At 35.6% G+C, this 19,089-nt stretch overlaps 1 protein-coding gene across 1 annotated transcript in view; it reads right to left on the reverse strand.

The window, feature by feature from the left end:
- MYCBP2 (MYC binding protein 2, E3 ubiquitin protein ligase) overlaps positions 1-19,089 on the reverse strand; it is a 377,715-nt gene that overhangs the window by 197,128 nt on the left and 161,498 nt on the right. The window contains exons 18-20 of the mRNA XM_006887864.1: positions 14,044-14,163; positions 12,666-12,747; positions 2,731-2,848 (exon numbers count right to left, since the gene is read on the reverse strand). Coding sequence (XP_006887926.1) covers positions 2,731-2,848; positions 12,666-12,747; positions 14,044-14,163 — 320 coding nt within the window. The remainder of the gene's footprint in view (positions 1-2,730; positions 2,849-12,665; positions 12,748-14,043; positions 14,164-19,089) is intronic.

A 19,089-nucleotide genomic window follows, 5' to 3' on the forward strand; every position in this document is an offset into this window, starting at 1 on the left:
TAAGGAAGAAAAGGTAAAGCAAGAGAACTGAGGAATGAATTTCAAAGGACAGCTCAAGAAGACAAAGTATTATAGTGAAAGGTGCAAAGACCTGGAGTTAAATTAAAAAGGAGAAACAAACTCAGCATTTCTCAAGCTGAGAGAAATGAAGGGGGAAAAAAATCGAGCCTCAGTATTCTAACTCTAAAGGATCCTATAGAAAAATACTGAACTAAGCAGGAGGCATCAAGACAGAAGGAAAACACAGAATCATTGTATCTAATAGAACTGACTGACATTTAATCATTTCAGGAAGTAGCAGCATATGATCCAGAACCAATGGTATTCATAGAAGAAATCAGAACTGCATAAAAAGAGGTATAAAAACAAGGCAGGAGCCAATAGAACACCAAATGAAATGTTTCAACAAATGGATTCAGCCTTTCATAAGCTCCTTATCAAAACCAGGAAATCTGAATTATAATGGCCTGGCCAACAGAACATATAAAAACTACATTTGTGCCTATTCCAAAGGAAGATGATTCAACAGAATCTGAAAATTATTAATATTATTTGTATCACACACATATAAAAGCTTGCTGAAGAGAATTTTTGAATGGTTGCAACAACACATCTCCAGGTACTACCAAAAATTCAAGCCAGATTCAGGGGGGGAACGGAACAAGGGGTATCACTGTTGAAGTCAGATAGATTTGATATGAAAGAACAGAATTTTAAAAGCACTAGACTATGTGGATCAAAATAAGATATAAATAATTTTATTTATTAAGAATTCTCCTTCTATCATCCCTAGTCAATGTCCAACTTTCTGATGCATAGCAAGTAATTGCAAAGACTATAGCCTCGATCAGGCACGTCTTAGTCTCCAGACGGACACTGTTGCTCTTCAGTATTTTGGAGAGTTTTCTGACAGCAGACTTTTGCAATGCAATTTTATCTTTTCATTTCCTGGCTGCTGGTACCAAGAGTGTTGATTGGGGTGTCAAATAAACTAAAGCTGTTAATATTCTCCATCCCCCATCTATTGTAATATAGCCAAATGGCATAGTGGTGAGAATCTTTGTTTCTTTTATGTTGCGCTTCAATCCATATTGAAGGCTGAAGTCCTTGAACTTCTGCGGCAAGCAATTCAGGCCCTCCTCAGTTTCAGCAAGAATGGTTGTATCATCAATATAACACAGATTATTGATAAGTCTTCCTCCAATCCTGATGTGGCATTTCTTCTCATGAAGCACAGCCTCCCAGACAACCTGTTATGCATACAGATTAAAAAGGAAGGGAAATAGGACACATCCCTGGTGTACACCCTTCCCAGTTTTCAACCATGCAGTGTTTCTTTGCTCTGTTCTGACAATAGCCTCCTGGTCCAAGTATAGGTTTCACATAAACACAATCAAGTGTTCTGGGATTCCCATTCTTCTCGGAGTCAGCCACAGTTTGTTGTGGTCCACACAGTCAAATGCCTTTTATAGGCAATGAAACAAAGATAGACACTCCGCTGGTACTCTCTGCTTTCAGCCAGGATACATTTAACAGTAACTATAGTGTCTCTACTACCACAGCTTCTTCTAAATCCAGCCTGTACTTCAGAAAGTTCTCTGTTGATGTGCTGTTCCAGTCATTTTTGCAACATCTTCATCAGAATCTTGCTTACATCTGATACCAATGATACTGTTTGATTATTTCCACACTCTGTCAGGTCAACATTCTTTGAAATGGGGACAAAAAAAGATCTTTTGCAATATAAAAAAAAAGAATTGGGATTCCAGAATACTTTATAGTGCTTATGGGGAACTTGTACCTCGACCAAGAAGGAGCCACTTGAACAAAACAAGGAATATCACATGGTTTAAAACAAGACAGGTATGTATTATCACCATACCTCTTCAATCGATATGCTCAGCAAATAATCCAAAAAGTTGGACTCTTGTCAACCTAGAGTGGCTCTGAGTCTGAACTGATTTGATGGCATCAAACAACAAAGATTAGGATTTATAGAGCATATCTCAGAGACTCAATAGCTCTGTATAGTTAACTCAAGCACAAGATAGTATTTCATTATTCTGCATAGTCTTCCTTTTTCTTTGATCTCTACTCTACCTTCTACTCTGTACCAGCTACATGAATTCTGCAAGCCATATTCAGCATTTTCAAGGTTGGGGAGAAAAAAAACCAGAGAACAAAGAGACAGAGAAGGAGACTGTGCAGGAAAGGAAACTGTAATTTTAAATAAATCTAATAAACTAGACTTGCAAAAATCTTTAAAAGTCAAGTTTTGTATACATAAAAATTAACCTTTTCTTAACTCATCATCAAGCTTTAATTTTATATTTTAGTACTATATTTAAAGAGTCAAAATACAGTATCATAAGAGGTATTATTACTGAAGTGGCAAAAACTTCAGCTTGAAGTGAGGTTAGAAATTAAATCTCTCAAATGCAGAAATATCTCTAATGAGTGCTTAAAGCATTTTGATCTGGAACAAACAGATCAAATTCTAACACAACAATTAAAGTAAATAAATTTAATGCTGATTTAGAGAAGAAAAATTACCTGAAATTAATGCCATTCTAGTTTTGTGTGTTGAAAATAGAGGCAGAAAATGTGCTCAAAGAGGCATATGTTTAAATACAAATATGAATCTTAGTGGAATCAGAAAAAAATTATCTAGCTATAATGTAGACAAATTTTAAGGCAATGCGCAATATTATTGTTTTTAAAATGTCTTACAGAAAAACTTCCAAATGTGAAGACCTGTCCATCCATTAAAAGCACTGCCGTGTGGTTGCTGCCGGCAGTGACTTGTGTGCTAGGACCTGGTAAGGCTTGAACAAGAGTGGGACAGCCCCTAGGTTAAAAAAAAAAAAAAGTAAGTCAATTTCTTACAAGAGCCATTAGAAACTAAAAAAAAAAAATTAAAAAAATACAAAAACAAAAACAGTAGTATGTAAGCAATGCAATAAAGAGGGGAAAAGAGAGAAGTCACTAAAAATAGTATTCAATAAACACGTATTTAGGTATGACAAGCCTGTCACATGTTAAGACTCTGGGTAAACAAAGATGTAAAAGACATAGGTGATGACTTTGAGGAGATTATTTAAAAGATTTTCTGAATTTTTCCTACCCTTATCATGGTTAAATGATTTTTAATTTTCCTGTAAGACCTGTATCTTGTAATGACCGACTCACTAGTAATCTTGCAGTAGGTACTTTACTGGATGAGAGAAAAACTGTGCCTTTAGATCTTTTGTGATCTGTTTTTCTTATCAGGAATTCAATCCAGGAACTAGATGACATAATTAGGTATAAGATCCTATTTCCTAGTTTACATCATTAAGATACATAGTATCATAAGAGGCATTAGTGCAGTGGCTAAAAGTCCAGGCACCAGAGCTAGACTGTCAAAGTGTAGCTCCATCACTCAGTAGCAATGCAGCCATGGCTTTGAATAAGCTATTCATCCTTTTATATGTGAATTTTCTCTTCTATAATATTAAAGAGAACAATAAATAATATCCATCCTATACAATTCCTACAAACTATAGAGAGGTTCTTACAGTTCAACGACCAGGATACAGTATACATTTACTATTATAAATGACAGCTCAGAATCCTTCCTTGCTTTTATTAACAATTTTTATTAAACTTAGGTGTAACAATAATCTCTACAAAGGCAGTTGCATATAATATGCAAATTTTTAAGGATAAAATATAGTCGTATAAATAGTTTTCAGCATTTAGAATACATACTTACTTAATAAGGAAGAAAATTAAAGAGATCTAAAATTCTTCTAGGGAATTTAGATGATATAGTCCACAGGGATATTATGTCCAGTACATTATGCTGCTAATGTAATCCACAGGGAGGTGCAGTGCCTCTCTGGTGATTCAAATCCACCAATCGATCGGTGGGGACAGGCAATCTCCTCCTGTGTGGAAACCCACTGAAGGCCAGCTATGAGTCAGCTCCAGCTTGACAGCAATGAGAGAAAAAGTTCTACAAGCCGTTCTGGTGGCATAGTCCTAAGGGAACCATAATGTTAACACAAAGATGGAACATCTCTAGTGATTCAAATTAACTAGTGGTTCCTTGGGAGAAGGACTGACAATCTCTTCCCATGCTACCTTCAGCTTCCAATGACCCACTAGAGGGTCAATCATGAGTTGATTCTGGCTCAGTGACAGTGCATTTGGGTGTTTTGGTTTTTTTATTTAGAAAATCTATCAAAGAATGAATGAAAAGAAGAATCCTCTTCCATATCTTCAATTTTGTTTCATTCTTATTGTCTTTGTGCACTTCATATACTCTCCATAAGATCTTTCTCTATGAGTCAACCTAACAAATACTATTCCACAATTTTGAAATCTGTATTCACAAAGTACTGGAACAAGGAGGCACACACTATACATGTCAAAAGCTCTAGAGGCATGCACGGGATCAATGGAGTCAGCAAGAACATTTAGTAGATGGAAGTTAACAACAGGTCACAGAATGCACATGCAGACAATTCCTTCAATCATCTTAGCACTAAAGGGATAAAGAAAGATGGACTGACAGGAAAATTAAGCTAAAAATAGCAGCTTTGTTCTTTACGAGACAAAAAAAAATAATAAGGAAGTTCAACAGTGTGTAAGTTGAACAGGCTAACAACAGATCAAAGAAAAGAGACAGGACACAGAACTAGATCCCTAAGGAAAAAAGTAGACGTATCTCCAAAAACAGGTAAGATGAGGCCCTCATTCACAGTAGCAAAAGGGAAGGTTAAAGATGTAGTATGGATGTAGGCCAGTTTGTAAATTAGTGGTATGAAAAATTTTTGTCTAAAATTTATGTATTTCTTTTTGTGATGTGAACGGAGGTTATTATGTGGTGGGAAATGTGTGAGCAAAGAGGAAAATCTGAAGACTAGAAGGTCTAGAAAGCTTGAAGATTATAAAGTTTTGAAGGTTAGGCAAGGAATTAAACAGAAATTAGGATAGGAATTTTTAATCTAGATCCAAAGAATGACCAGGAAGTCCATGACAGATTTTCAAGAAATTTCTGAACCCCTAAAGTTTGCAACTAAATGTTATGTGTAAAGGACTTTATGCCTATTTATTTCTGTAGAGAATGCCCATATCTCTGACCAAAACTCAAAAGTCTAAAAAAAACCAACAACCACAACTCAAAAGTCTTCAAGTAAATAATGCAGAAGTATCTAACAGGAGGCTTTCTCATTACAAAGAGATAGCTGAATATGAATATGAATACCATACAACAATCTGCACACATGTGACTTTTTCCTCAGCCACTTAAGAGTACACAGGATGATTTCTGTATGAATGCCCTAGTTCATGAAAGGAACAGGCTAGAGGTTGAATAACTAACAGCTTTGAGAAAATGTGGGGCAAAATATGTCTTTACTGTTCTAAATAGCAAAACTGTTGCTTTGATGGTTTGATACACCTGATCCAGGCCACTGTCTCCAAATGCCTCATTAGTATATGAAAGGTGAACGATAAAAAATGAAGACAAAAGAATGGATGCAATTGAACTGTAGTTCTGTCCAAGAATATTAAGAACTAGGGTATCAGTCTTAGAAGCAACACAATCAACATGCTCCTCAGAAGTAAAGGTGATGGTGTTTGTCCTGCTTACTTTGGGTATGTCATCAGGAAAAACAAATCATCAGGAAAGAACATCACGATCAGGAACACTAAGTGTTAGCAAAACAAGGCAAATCTCAGACTGATACAATAGTCTCAATGACAGGCTCACACATATTAAAATATCATGGAGCTGCCACAGGGCAGGATGTGTTACCTGTCACATATAAGCAAACAACTCAATGGCCCAGTATCAAAACACTGAGAATAATGTAAAGCATATTAGGTGAAGATATTTAACAATCTTTAAGTTGAGCAGGGAATAAATAAAAAGGTAAAAGGTTGTAGGGAATAATAAGCTCAAAGGCCAAATAAGGTAGGACTAAGAAAGAGAAGATAAAATTGTCATTAAAAAATGATATATTTGAACATTCTTCATTAGAAATTTTTGCGTGTTTATTCATTTTTGTTTTTTTTTTTTTACTTTATTGAAACTGTAATGAGACTGGAGCATCAGCGAAGAGGTATGTGGCTCTTAACTCTATAGAGTTGTTGTATTCAAACCATTTAGAAAGAACCGACTCATAGCTAACCCTCCAGCAGATTTTCAGAGGCTTTAACCCACATGAGGGGAGATGGCCCATGTTTCTTCCATAGAGCAGCTGATGGATGAGACCCACATGCTTTAGGATCAGCGGTGCAACTTATTACCATTATGCAACCAGACAGTCCTATAAAGTACAGAGAGTTTTCACAAAAGAACATTTACACTCCCGTGGGCTGCTGTGAAATTTATGCTTTCACAGAAGTGTCTACTTCTATTCAAATAAGGAACTGAAGGGAGAAATTTTACAACTGAATTCTTAGTCTACAGTTTAAAAAAAAATCACATAAATGGAATAATTATCAAATTAATTATATTGATAGATCTGAAGAGGTTAAAAGGTTTTTTCAAAAGATGGTGGCAGGTCTTCTAATATAAAATCCTAGAATTATTCTCAGAGTTCATTAGTAAATTGTTTTGAAATAGAAGAGAAAACTGAGTTGTAAGTTACATGAACACTCGGTATTTCACATTAATCCTACAAAAAAAATCTTATAGTCAATGGAAATTGGAAATGAAAGTTTACAGATAGTAAAGTCTTACAGCAACAAATTAAGTAAGACATCATGACTGCAGCGCACACCGGCATAGAAGGAAGACAGAATGGCAAACCCGGGACATTCACAAACACTTTAAGGATCATCAAAATTCTACTTTAAGAGGGTTAATGAACACACATAAAATATTAGACTCAGTGTCAGGTTCGAGTTTACAGAAAATGGTAAAATATTTTGGACTTAAATAATTTAGGCACATATTAAGTAAAATAAAGAAAAATAAGGACTCATGTACTGAGTAGGTTTGTAGAAGTCCTCATTAAAAGTATTTTTTTAGTTTACTTAACAACCCCACTTGCCCCTCCCAAAAAATTAAAAGCCCCAACAACAACAATAGTAGAAACCAACATTTATTGCATATCTACTCATAGGTTAAGCCCTAGGCTAATTATTTTGCATATTACCTCAGTGAATTCTTCCGATAATCTTCTAAGGAAGCTGCAACTACTGTCATTTAATAAACGAAGAAACTGAGATACAAGAAAGTTCAGTTTACCACTAAATGACAGTATAAGATCTAAACTAGAGGCTGAACTAAAATAATTTTAGTAAGACTGTATATTAAGACAGTATCAATGACTTTTATGCATCTTCATCATCACATACACTGCAATATCTGCTTTATATTAATAAGATCATGTTATCAGTAAGTGCTGCATGTATCATAAATTATTAATTTTAATTATTTGACATCTTTCAAAAACATTCTTCAATTCTTCACTTTAAATAAATACATCTCTATCAATGGTGTTGCTTTATTGCAGTTAGTACATATGCTACAGATTAGTTCTTCCTGAGATTATGCCAGATTATTAAGCAACTAATTTTTTTAAAAATTAATAACATAGTTCATAATGCCTGCTTCCAAATCTCACAGAGATCTAAGCAACTAGACTGCTTATGACAAAAAGGTTTTGCATCAGTCTGATATATGCTTGTTAGTTGCTGTGGAGCTGACTCTAACATGAGCAGTCCCAGGCAAGAGTGGTTTTATACGGTTTTCAAGGCCATGATCTTTCAGAAACAAAAATCACCAGGCCTATCTTCCGAGGGGCCACTGGACAAATTGGAACTACCAACCTTTCATCTAGTAGTTGAGAAATTAACAGTTCGCAACACTCAGATACAAGATATTTTGTGTAGGTATTACTATCTTGGTTTATCCTATTTAGTTCTTCCCAAACCACATGCAATCAATCTACTAGTTAACCAGCAATAAATGGAATCGGGTGTGGAACTTTACAGGCTGGCAAAGAACATGTAAAGCAAACTCTGCCAGAGTTGGATCTTAAGGCCCAAGATGATGATAAATCAAAATTCTTCAAAATATTAAGTATCATGCTGTAATACTGTTCCCTGATGAAATTCAGATATAAAAAAATAGTCCCATCAGTACAGTTAGTAACATAAAGCAATGGTTTTTACCTAATTTTTTTTTTTACTTTTTAAAGTTTATATGAACACTATCTCCTTCAAGAGCCATTCCACCTTAATAAAACAAAGCAGGAACTTGTTCATATGCAGCCCTTTCCTTCAGTGCACACAATAGGACAGTTGTAGTGTACAGTAGGCCAGTGTGGAATTGAAGGTTTATTCAAAGTGGCTTCCTAGCCATTGTTTGTCTTTGTCATGTGGATGGGTAGGACTATGCTAATAAGGCATGTTAGACTATCCACAGGGGCAGTGACTAGTCACGGCCAATCTATAAGGTGATTCACTAGTCTTGTCATTAAATTGGGCAGACCCAGCAGCAACAGGAGGATCTTCTTCACCAGCAAAAGAGCAAGCAAGAGGGTCTAGAGGAGTAGCAGCCATAGTGAACCGGAGACCTGATATAAGATGGGGCTTTGGGACTGTTACAATACAGGAACCAGAGCAAGGAGTCTATGCTTAAGTTTGTTGGACAGCTAGGGGTGGAGGCCTTAACAGGTAGGACTGAGAACTTTTAAACACTAGCCTAAAGCTGTGAGGCTCAAAGCTGAGGAGCCTGTGAGCATGTTTCAGAAACTGTCCTGACTGTATTCTGCTGCTAACCTGGATTATAACCTTTTTTATCTTCCCTAATATGATCCTGTGCAGTCTGTGGGCCATTGCATCAAGATTTTGGACCCACTAAACGAGTAAAATTGGTGCTGAGAGGAGTAGAAAATGTGCATGGGAGGGAATATGTCTGACCTCCTGGGAACTGGTTGTGTGCTGCTGATGCTGTTAATAGGACAGTTCCCCTTTGTGAAGTCAGTAAAGGTCAGACATGGCTGTCTCAAGTAGTCCTTGCTCTTTTTACAACAGCATTACCTAATGGCTGTGTTTTAATCAGAATTCTTATTTTTTACTATTTCCCTTCTACACAGGACTATGAAACACAACACTTTAGCAATTATTTTCCATTGTTGTTGTCATTAGGCGTCACTGATTTGACACATTGACCCTATGAACAAAAGAGCTGAACCTAGTCCTGTCTTGTGCCATTCACACACTTTCTGATACACAAGAGCCCACTGCAGCAGTCACTATTGTCAATCTACCTGGTTGAGAGTCTTCCTCTCCTCTGCTGACCCACCACCCTTCCCAACATCATGCCACTCTCCAAGGAATAGTACTGCCTAGCAATATGTCCAAAGTACCGTGAGGTGAAGTTTCACCATTCTTGCCTCCAAAGAGAACTCCAGCTGCACCCTTTATATAGAAAAGATATATCTATTCATTCTCTGGGCCATCCACGGGATAATGAGTGATCTTCTCCAACTCCATAGCTTAAAGGCTTCAATTCTTTTTCTGTCATCTTTATTCACTGTCTGTATCTTGGATACACAGCTAGTAATTGGAAAGACTATGGCCTGAATCAGACACATCTTAGTTCTCAAACTGACACTACTCCTCCTCAACAATTTGGAAAGATCCCTAACTGCATATTTTCCCAGTGCAATGTGTCTCCTTATTTCCTGACTGCTCATTATTTAGTGAAAACCCTATGAACACTAAACAAAGATAATTCTTTTCCATAGAAAGCAAAAATCCTGATTTGTAAAGCAGAACCCTCCTGGCTGGAAACAGGGTTGTACATTCTAATTGCAATGTACCTTTTTCAATTAAACAGAAACTCATAAAGTCATCATAACAATGCTGATGATTATAATATCAATAAGTACTATATAGTAAAAAACACCACAAACTCTTCTTTTTGTATCATGAAACAGAAGAAAAAATTTCCATGTTTTTTCCCCCACACAAATTAAAGATCAGATTGAAGTCTGTGGCTCAGTGGTAGCACTCATCCATAAAACATCTGCTGGCTTCATAAAACTGTGAGAGCGTTGTTCTAGCTCACAAAATATTAAGATTTTGGATAGTTTTATCAACTACTTGTAATACTATGAATTATATGCTGCTGTGGTATTTTTAATGAAAAGTTCAACTTGATAATTGACTCTTCTATTCTTATTCTTAAAAACAAAACTTATCAAAATAATCAAGGACATTCTGCTTCACTTCCACATCATATGCAGTGTAAATGGAGTAAAGCTGCCAGAACTCTAGGGATAAAAACAGTTCTCAATTCCGGCAGCACACTACTGTGGGGATCTTTAAAATACAAAACAAAACAAACCCCTGAAATCTGTATTCGATAACCAGCCCCAACATGCATCCCCTCTTAGAAATTCTGGATGTAGAATCCAGGGTACTTAAAAGAAAACCAAAACTCCCCGGTGGTTCAAATGTGTAGTCAGGGCTAAAAATCACTGTATAAAATGCAAGCTCCAGTCTTGCCATAGAAATAGAGGTTTATCCAAAATAAAGTCACAATCAAGGAAGCAGGAGTGGCATCCACTTTCTAAACAACATGCCTCTGGAAACTCTATAAGCTTTGAGAAACACTAATAGAAAAGGCTTCAGGCCTTCTGTTCATAGGGTCACTATGAGTCATGCTCGAATTGACGGCAATCAGCAATACAACATGGACTTTAATGCTTAGGGAAAGTCTCCCTTTCTTTCAGCGTATTGTGAATGAAAAACCATATGTTGATGCTGTTACTATGAGCCACTGAATCAACTGTGACTCATAGCAACTATGAACAAAAGCTCTGAACTTTACCCTATCCTGAGCCAACCTCCCCATCTCTGACAAACTTGACCCCATTTCTGCAGTCATTTTGCCAATGCATCTCACTAAAGGTCTTCCTCTTTCGCGCTGACCTTCCATCTTTCCAAGCATGATGTCCCTTTCCAAAGAATAGCCTCTCCTAGCAATATGCCTCAAGCATGAGAGATGAAGCTTAACCATCCTTGCTTCCAAGGAACACTCCAGCCACATATTTTCCAAGATCTGCTTGTTCTTTTGGCTGTCCATTAGATACTGAGTGTTATTTTCCAACAGCAAAGCTTAAAAGTATCAATTCTTCTGTCATCCTTATTCATTATCCAGCTCTCAGAAGCATAGCAACCTGACACCATAAGTCTAACTAATTCTGGTAGACACCTGTGACTTCAAAGAGAGGGTAAGACATCCTGGAAAATGATAATTAAATTGTGGTCAACTTGGCAAACTGAATTGCTGAGTCAAGTCTGCCCAGATGTTGCCTTCCATTTCCCAGATTTAAATATTCCTTTTAACAATGGTGGGGTAATCAGAGACATATCACTCAGTTCTCCCTCAAGACAACTACAGCAATAAGAGTAGCTGACTGGGAACTATAGATGAGAGTAGCTGACTGGGAACTATAGATGGTGTCCATTGGGATTCTTCCCCTAGGCCCATGACTTAAGCAAAGTTATTAGTGCTTGTCTATTCCTATCTAAAAGGCAGCAGTGGCTTGTGGTTATCTCATTAACCTAATTTAAACTCTCCAAACTAAATTGTAGTCCAGTGTTCCTTCTTATCCAATCCTTCCTTCCCTCTTTCCTTTAACAGAGTCAGACTTGTCATCTTTTAGTTCTTCCTGCCTGTTTCAATCCCTTTCACTTTATCTTTCACAGGAGACTTCCCCAATGCATCACCGACACATATTTGGGATCTTCTCAGAGAACCTGAAGTAATATGAATAGATTTTCAGTTACTTCTGATGAATGAACCTAGGATGTACTAAGCAGAATATAGATTCAGCTGCTATAATAATAATGACAAGGAGGAACTTAAACAAGAGTTTATTTTTCATTCAAGTCAGAGTCTAACTGGACTCTGGAGAACTCAATGTGAGTCAACATCAGTCCAGTTCCTGTGGCAGTGCTAGGAAGCCAGAATACAACTCTAGCATTCTAATGATCTTCAACTTATTGTGTCTATGGTGACTTCTCCAGTTCCTTTCACCAAGTATGCATGCAGGGACAGGAAAGGAGAATTGGAGAAGAATACCTCTACAACAGCTTGATCCCAACGTTCCTTGCACCACTTTATTGTGTAAAGCACTTCTTTGCTGCAAAGCAGGCTGTAATAATAAAGCCTTTATTTGTATGCTCATGCTCCCAACTAAAAGTTTACTGCCTTGTTAATGATGATAGAAAAAATATTAAGAAATACCTAGAAGGCTCTATGTACATTATTCTGGAATTAAGACAAAACACTTTGTTAGAAAGACTATTAGGTTCTATTTGTAAGCCAGTTGTCATAAAGCCAACTTTAACATGAAGATCTTTTGTCTCCTTTGAAGGCAACTCTGGATGGACATAAACATGCATTTTCAGGGACCACCATAAAAGTTAACCATTTGCACCACTCAGAACTACTAGTGTGTTTACATAAAATACAAAACACTTTTTCACAATTAAATGACAAAATCAATTATTTGAACAAAAGCATTCAGCCGCAAGAATCAGGTAGTCATGGGCCATATTCTGCAAAATTATTTCAATTCTAGAAAAAGGAAAAAGAAAAGGAAACACTAGCAAGAACCTCAGCTCCTCAAACAGAAAATTAAGAGTACCTGGAATTGACATCTCCATGGCCCAGCTGCCCATGCTGCCCATATCCAAATGTATAGACATCTCCATTTTCCATCAAAACCGCTGAAACCACAACACATTTAATTCATTTTATATTTCTATCACAACTTTACTAAAAGCTATGTAACTTTAACTATTAAAATTCAGTCATAAAAATAAGTAATTGAAGTGAAAATTTCTATTTAGTAAGACAATTTTAGTTCTAAAATAATTCTTTGTGTATCACAAAAATCTAAGTTTTTACACAAATACTTTAAAACTATTAGAGATGTGAAGAGAGCTCTACTGGCGTTGTCTGTGGAGAGCTGTGCTGTTAACCCAAAGGTGGCACCTTTTTCAAGGTTCAAATCCACCAGCAGCTCCTCAGGAGAAGGCCAGGCAATCTCTTTGCATGCAAAAGACTCTCAAAGCCCACTGGATTGTCAACTATGGTTCAGTCTCAACCCAATGGCAATGAGTCAATTAGTGAGAGATTATAAATGTGATTTACTAATATTTAGTTATCACATATTGATTCAGTACAACTGTAAAATCTTAATAATGAACAATAACATAGAAACCAGGGGGCTTTGCTGGCCTAGCACACAGGCAGTTGCATTACTAACTCAAACGCTATGTCTCTCCAGTGGCTCAAATCCACCAGTGGTTCCACAGGATGCGCAATCTCCTCTGCAATTTAAAGTCTTAGAATATCAACGGTGCTATGAATTAGTTACAACAACAAAGAGTCTGAGAGACATAGAAAATATTCTCTCACATACAGGATGGGTTTGTTCTCTGCAAACGGAGAACATCAGTGACATATCAGAACTTTAATATCTAACTATATTGTATCAAATAAGGAAATATATTAAGTAGAAAAAGAGTTCACACTTTTTAAATTCTTTTAATAGCTGAATAGTATAAAGTAAGCCAGACAATCTGAATTTAGTATACTAATAATTTGATTGTTTTCTACATTTTAAGAAAAAGATAGTTTTAATGTCACACTTCAACATGAGACTATGGCATAAAAAAAAATCACAAATGTAGAGTTGACAGGAATTTTAGTGGTTATTTTATCCTCCATAATTTCTTGAATTAAATTAACACAGGTTTACAAAATAAGTCTTTCAGAAGACAGATTAGAAGTTAGATCTTTGGACAAGAACTGTTTCTCAAACCATAGTTTACAAAACATATGATAAACACAAATTTACAATATATTTAAATTATAAAATTTAAATTGCAGATTTAGGATATACTGCTACATTAAAGCTTAACTGCACAGTTACTAAATTACATTTAACAAAACTAAATAATTGAGTTATTTACCACAATTGTAAAAATGCAGTTATACCCTAAAGTTCCAGCCGCTACCTGAATGGTGAAATCCACAGCTGACTTGTACTGCCCGGAGCTCACAGTCAAATCGCACAGAGCCTGGAGGGTACGTGGTAATTTTACTTGCATCTTTTTCTCCTCTTTCTCCACTTCCATCTGTAAGTGTTATAATTTACAATTAAGCCATTATTAATCTTTAAAATAAAACTGGAGATCAGTTTACTAAAGAAGAACAAGAGAAAAATGTTAAAAGGAACAAGCAAGAAGATTCTACAGCTGTTAGAAGAGATAGATAGGTCAAGAATCAGCCTGCAAGAAATTCATTTAGGAAAGATATTCTGTATCCTTCTCTGTGCAACTACTATAAAATCAATAAAGAGCTAAGATTTGGTTAAAGATAAAGCCCATCAAGCTAATCAGTTATATAATATAAACTTAATGAACCAAAATTTTAAATTTAATAGTTTATACATGAAAATTTAGTTTGTAGAAAAAAATAACAGCATGCAGTCATTAGACAATTATTTTAAACTAGGTGATACAATTAGTACTTGCCATTTAAAAAAAAATCATGAATCAAAGTGACTTATATTTTCCAAACAGATCTTAGAAATACTGTACTGTCCATCACTATTTCTAAACTCAAATCAATCACTTAAAGTAATTTATAATGACCAAATAGCTATATTCAACACTTAGTAATTGAATGACCAACTCTCATGTAACTTCCCTGCTCCACTCTGCTTTCCACTCTGTCCCTCAATCTGCTTTGTGGTCTTCCTGCCTTCACACACTAACTACACACAACCAAGTGTCTACTTTCACCTCCTCCTTTCTTTCTTTTCTCTTCAGAATTTCCTTCATCAATCTTGCTGGAGACCTACTTCTTCTCTTCTTAATTTGTCCACATTTTCCTTTGATATGCTAACTACAACATCAAAAGCCACACTCTAAAATCCAGAAACTTTAGTTTGATATGTTTAAATAAGGCAGCTTACTTTTCTCAACTTAAAATGATACATCACTTAAATATGTTATCTATGTCAATATTTAAATTCCTTACACACAGAGAATATGTAAATATTGAAGGACTTTCCAAAGATCAAGTAGTCTAAATCATTATCTTGTGATATACCAACTGTAAACAAATCAAGAGTGTGTAATATGTTGATGTATATGTAACTCAAGATACACACTTAGCTTTATGAACCTGTATTTTCACTGTTCATTTTAGAATGGTAAAATATCATCTGGTAATTTCATGTTCATTTAACCATATTTTTATTGCGAAAAATAATATTTTTTTGCAATTTTCAGTACTATCTTGTTATAATAAAATTATTATTTCTCTAACAAATGGCTAAGATTTTAAGGCTTTTCAAAGTTATGAGAGTTAGCTCTCATAACTCTGAAAAGCCTTAAAAATCTATACATTACTAGAATAGTAAAATCTCACTAATTCGGAATAACACAGAAGAGATAGGCCCATTTGACTTACTGAGAAAGTCTTAGTTATAGAACATATAAGTAGAAGTTCAGATGTATTACCTTCAAGCAGTACACAATATAAACTAATTGCTACAGAAAATAAAACATGGTTACCTATAATTCAAAATAGGCCTCTATTACACAAAAATGTATCATAAACATAAAAGTCCTTTAACATACAAGAATTAATTGCTGGACCCAGAGGTTGAAGGCACGCTGAAGAAATCCTTCACTGCTTGAGCCCTTGGTTTGAAAAGCTAGTGATTTTAGACAGGTTTCCCTTTACAAGTATGACCCTGAAAATTCACAGAGGAAGAAATGATGTTGAATTTTTACTGAAAACAGATCACATATACTACATTTGAATATCATAAATTCTGAATTAGTGAGAGGTTTTACTGTCTAAGATGATTATGACTCTTCTAGTAATATAAAATGTGGGTTTGCCAAATTCGATATGAAAGAATGAAAAAGCTAATAATCACATTTCTTGCATTGTAAATTAAATCTTTATTCAAAGATTCTTCACTTTGGAAAGACGGTAGAATGTAAAACATGACAAAAGGTCCACATAAAAAAGTCTATCATCCAGAAATTATTTAAAATAAAATGATGGGTGCGAAGAAATTCTCTAGTTTTTAACAGTAAAAATAACTACTAACACAAATCTGAGTTAACACATAGAATAAACTTTGTTCATATGATTTTGTCAGACTTAACAAAGCAATACAAGTATCATTCCATTTTATATAAATACATTAATACTAATTAGATGATTTCGTCTTTGAGTTTAACTTTTTGTCCCCTTCCTTGAGTTAGAAACTAAACTCAAATACAAACCCCACAACAGAGAGAGCATCAGAGAAGGAAAAGGGGAAATTAAACAGTAAGTTATTGGGGGGAAACCAAACCACCACAACAAAAACCAAACCAGTAAGATTAACAGTAGGTATGCTTTAGAGGTTATCTGGTACTAAAAATATTTTGTTCATCTTAACAACCTCCAACTATAAAAATTGACTCCTCAATCACTGTGATGGGATTATTATTACTATCACAATTTGGAAAATAAAGATCATTACCAGTAGAAGTAACTAGAAGAAGAATATATATATTTTATGTACTTTATATACTCTATACACATCTGGTATATGAAGTTGACTTTAAAAAAAGTTACAATTTCATGATTTAGGAATTTATACAATTTTCAATTAAAAAAGCTACTTAGTAAGTAGCTAACGAGTCATTAATGAATGAATGAGCAACAATAAAGCCTAATCTTTGACTTGCAGAAAAATGCCATTGTTGTTCAGCGTCTCCGACCATGACCCACAGTGACCCTATGAACAGCAGATCTGTACCTTGCCCTATCCTGGAGTATCCTCGTCATCTCCATTAAATTTGAGCCCACTGTTACAGTTATCTCATTTAGCTATATCTATATTTTCTTTAATAGGAGGAAACTTGGTATCATATTAAAATTAGAACACAAAGTTTGATAGATCTGTATCTACAAATCTCTGAAATGGCTGATATATAAGTATTACATATACATAGTTGGATACACACATTGAGAAAAATTCAGGATTTAAAGATCTGTAACATTGCTTTAAATGTAAATCTTCATTCAGTTTTTGTAAGGAGACAACTGTCAACAGAGGGCAATTGAGAAAGAGAATGAAAATAGAACAGCAGAAGCAGTAACAACTGCAATTTATTTAGCACTTGTTCCGTACTGTTGTGTGCCGTCGAGTTGTCTGTGACTCATGGTGACCCTCTGTACAAGAGTCCTAAACCATCCTCTATCCCTTGCCAAGCTTGTCTCTGACATGCCTATCCTTATTATCCCAGTGACAGAATCAAGCCATCTCATCGAGAGTCTTCTTCTCCTGTGCTTTCCCTCCACACTCCCAAGCATGACGTCCCTCTCCAAGGACTGGGTCCTCCTTGAAACATGCCCAAAGTATCTCAGACGAAGCTTCAGAATCCTTGCCTCCAAGGAGCAGCCTGACTTCACCCTCTCCAGGACAAACTTGTTTGTTCTCCCAGCGGTCCATGGTATATTTAATACTCTTCTCCAGTACCATAGTTCAAAGGCATCAACTCTCCTTCTATCCTCCCTAGTCATTGTCCAGCTCTCTGATGCATAGCAAGTAACTGCAAAGACCATGGCCCATATCGGCCGCACCTTAGTCTCCAGACTGACATCGTTGCTCTTCAGTACTTTGGAGAGGTCTCTAACAGCAGACTTTCCCAATGCAATTTGTCTTTTAATTTCCTGGCTGCTGGTACCAAGAGTTGTTCCATACAAAACATGGTGAAAATCATACCACCACAGTGACTCAACTGTTTATAGGCACTGAGTCCTAAGAGACAGGTGGGAATTCTGTTCTAGCTAAGCTGAATCTTTTTAACTTTATTATGGCTTAGCTCTCCTATCTATAAAATAATAGTTCATAGCATGCAAATTTCTTATGAACATTAATTAAAATAGTATTAAGAAATATTTAAATCAATATTGATGACTGTTGATTTCTTTAATCAATACAACAACCCTGTTTTATGGTTATCATTATTACATTTCCAGATTAGACAGTCAAGCCAAGACAATAAAGATAATGTAGATATAAATCTAAAGCTCATACAATTTATACCATCAAATAGTTGGGATACCTAGATTTACATATTACCACATAAGTGCTTTTCAGATATCATGTACCTTAATGACATCTCTTGGAAGAAAGTACTATCCTCAAGTTGTTCATGTAATGCAGGTAAAACACTATTAGCTAAGTAACATTTGTGTTGAGTGCTGTTGAATAGGAACTGACTTGTAGCTGACTCTCCAGAAGGTTTTTCACAGGCAATTTAACTGCACAGGAGGAGACTGTCTATCCTTCTCTCACAGAGCAGTTGGTGGACCTGAACCATGTACCTTTGGGATTGAAGTACAGCTTCTTACAACTAGACCATGACCCTCAACCTGTGTCAATCATACGTGACCTTACTACATGCCAAGTGTATCTGTGTGTAATTTTTATATCAACACAAAAGAAGTAGAAACAATTCTTGTTTTTAAAATAAAGGAAACTAAAACCTAAAAAGAATTCTTTCTAAGCAACTCATATTCATACATGATCATGTAGCTCTAGTAAATGACATGTTTTGGGTAACAACTAAGGCCTAACTAAAAAAGCTACAAAATCTCCGCTATTCCAGTTTATGTCAAAATATGAACATAAAATCCAGATCGTTTGCTTTAGTGTGCTTTTTGATTTTTCACAGCCACATTAAGACAGATTTTAAGACTATCTGTAGAACAATTAATGTTTTAGAAAAATATACACTATTATTTCTTCTGTAAGGGACAGAGTTTTTAGATAGGATTCAGACAGTTTTGGAGTAAGTGTTAATTTAAGCATATATTTGAAATTAGGGGAGCTCTAGTGGCCCAGTGGCAAGGAGCTGCAACTACAATCCCAGAAGCACACGGTTTGAATCCACCAGATGCTCTGCCGAGGAAAGAGGGACAATCTCCTCCTGTACCAGTCAGATCTGATTTGACGGTACACTCACACAAAAATAATAAAATTT

Source organism: Elephantulus edwardii, unplaced genomic scaffold (genome assembly GCF_000299155.1).
Source record: "Elephantulus edwardii isolate Elephantulus edwardi_28Jun2011 unplaced genomic scaffold, EleEdw1.0 scaffold00062, whole genome shotgun sequence".
In the NCBI taxonomy this organism is placed as follows: domain Eukaryota; kingdom Metazoa; phylum Chordata; class Mammalia; order Macroscelidea; family Macroscelididae; genus Elephantulus; species Elephantulus edwardii.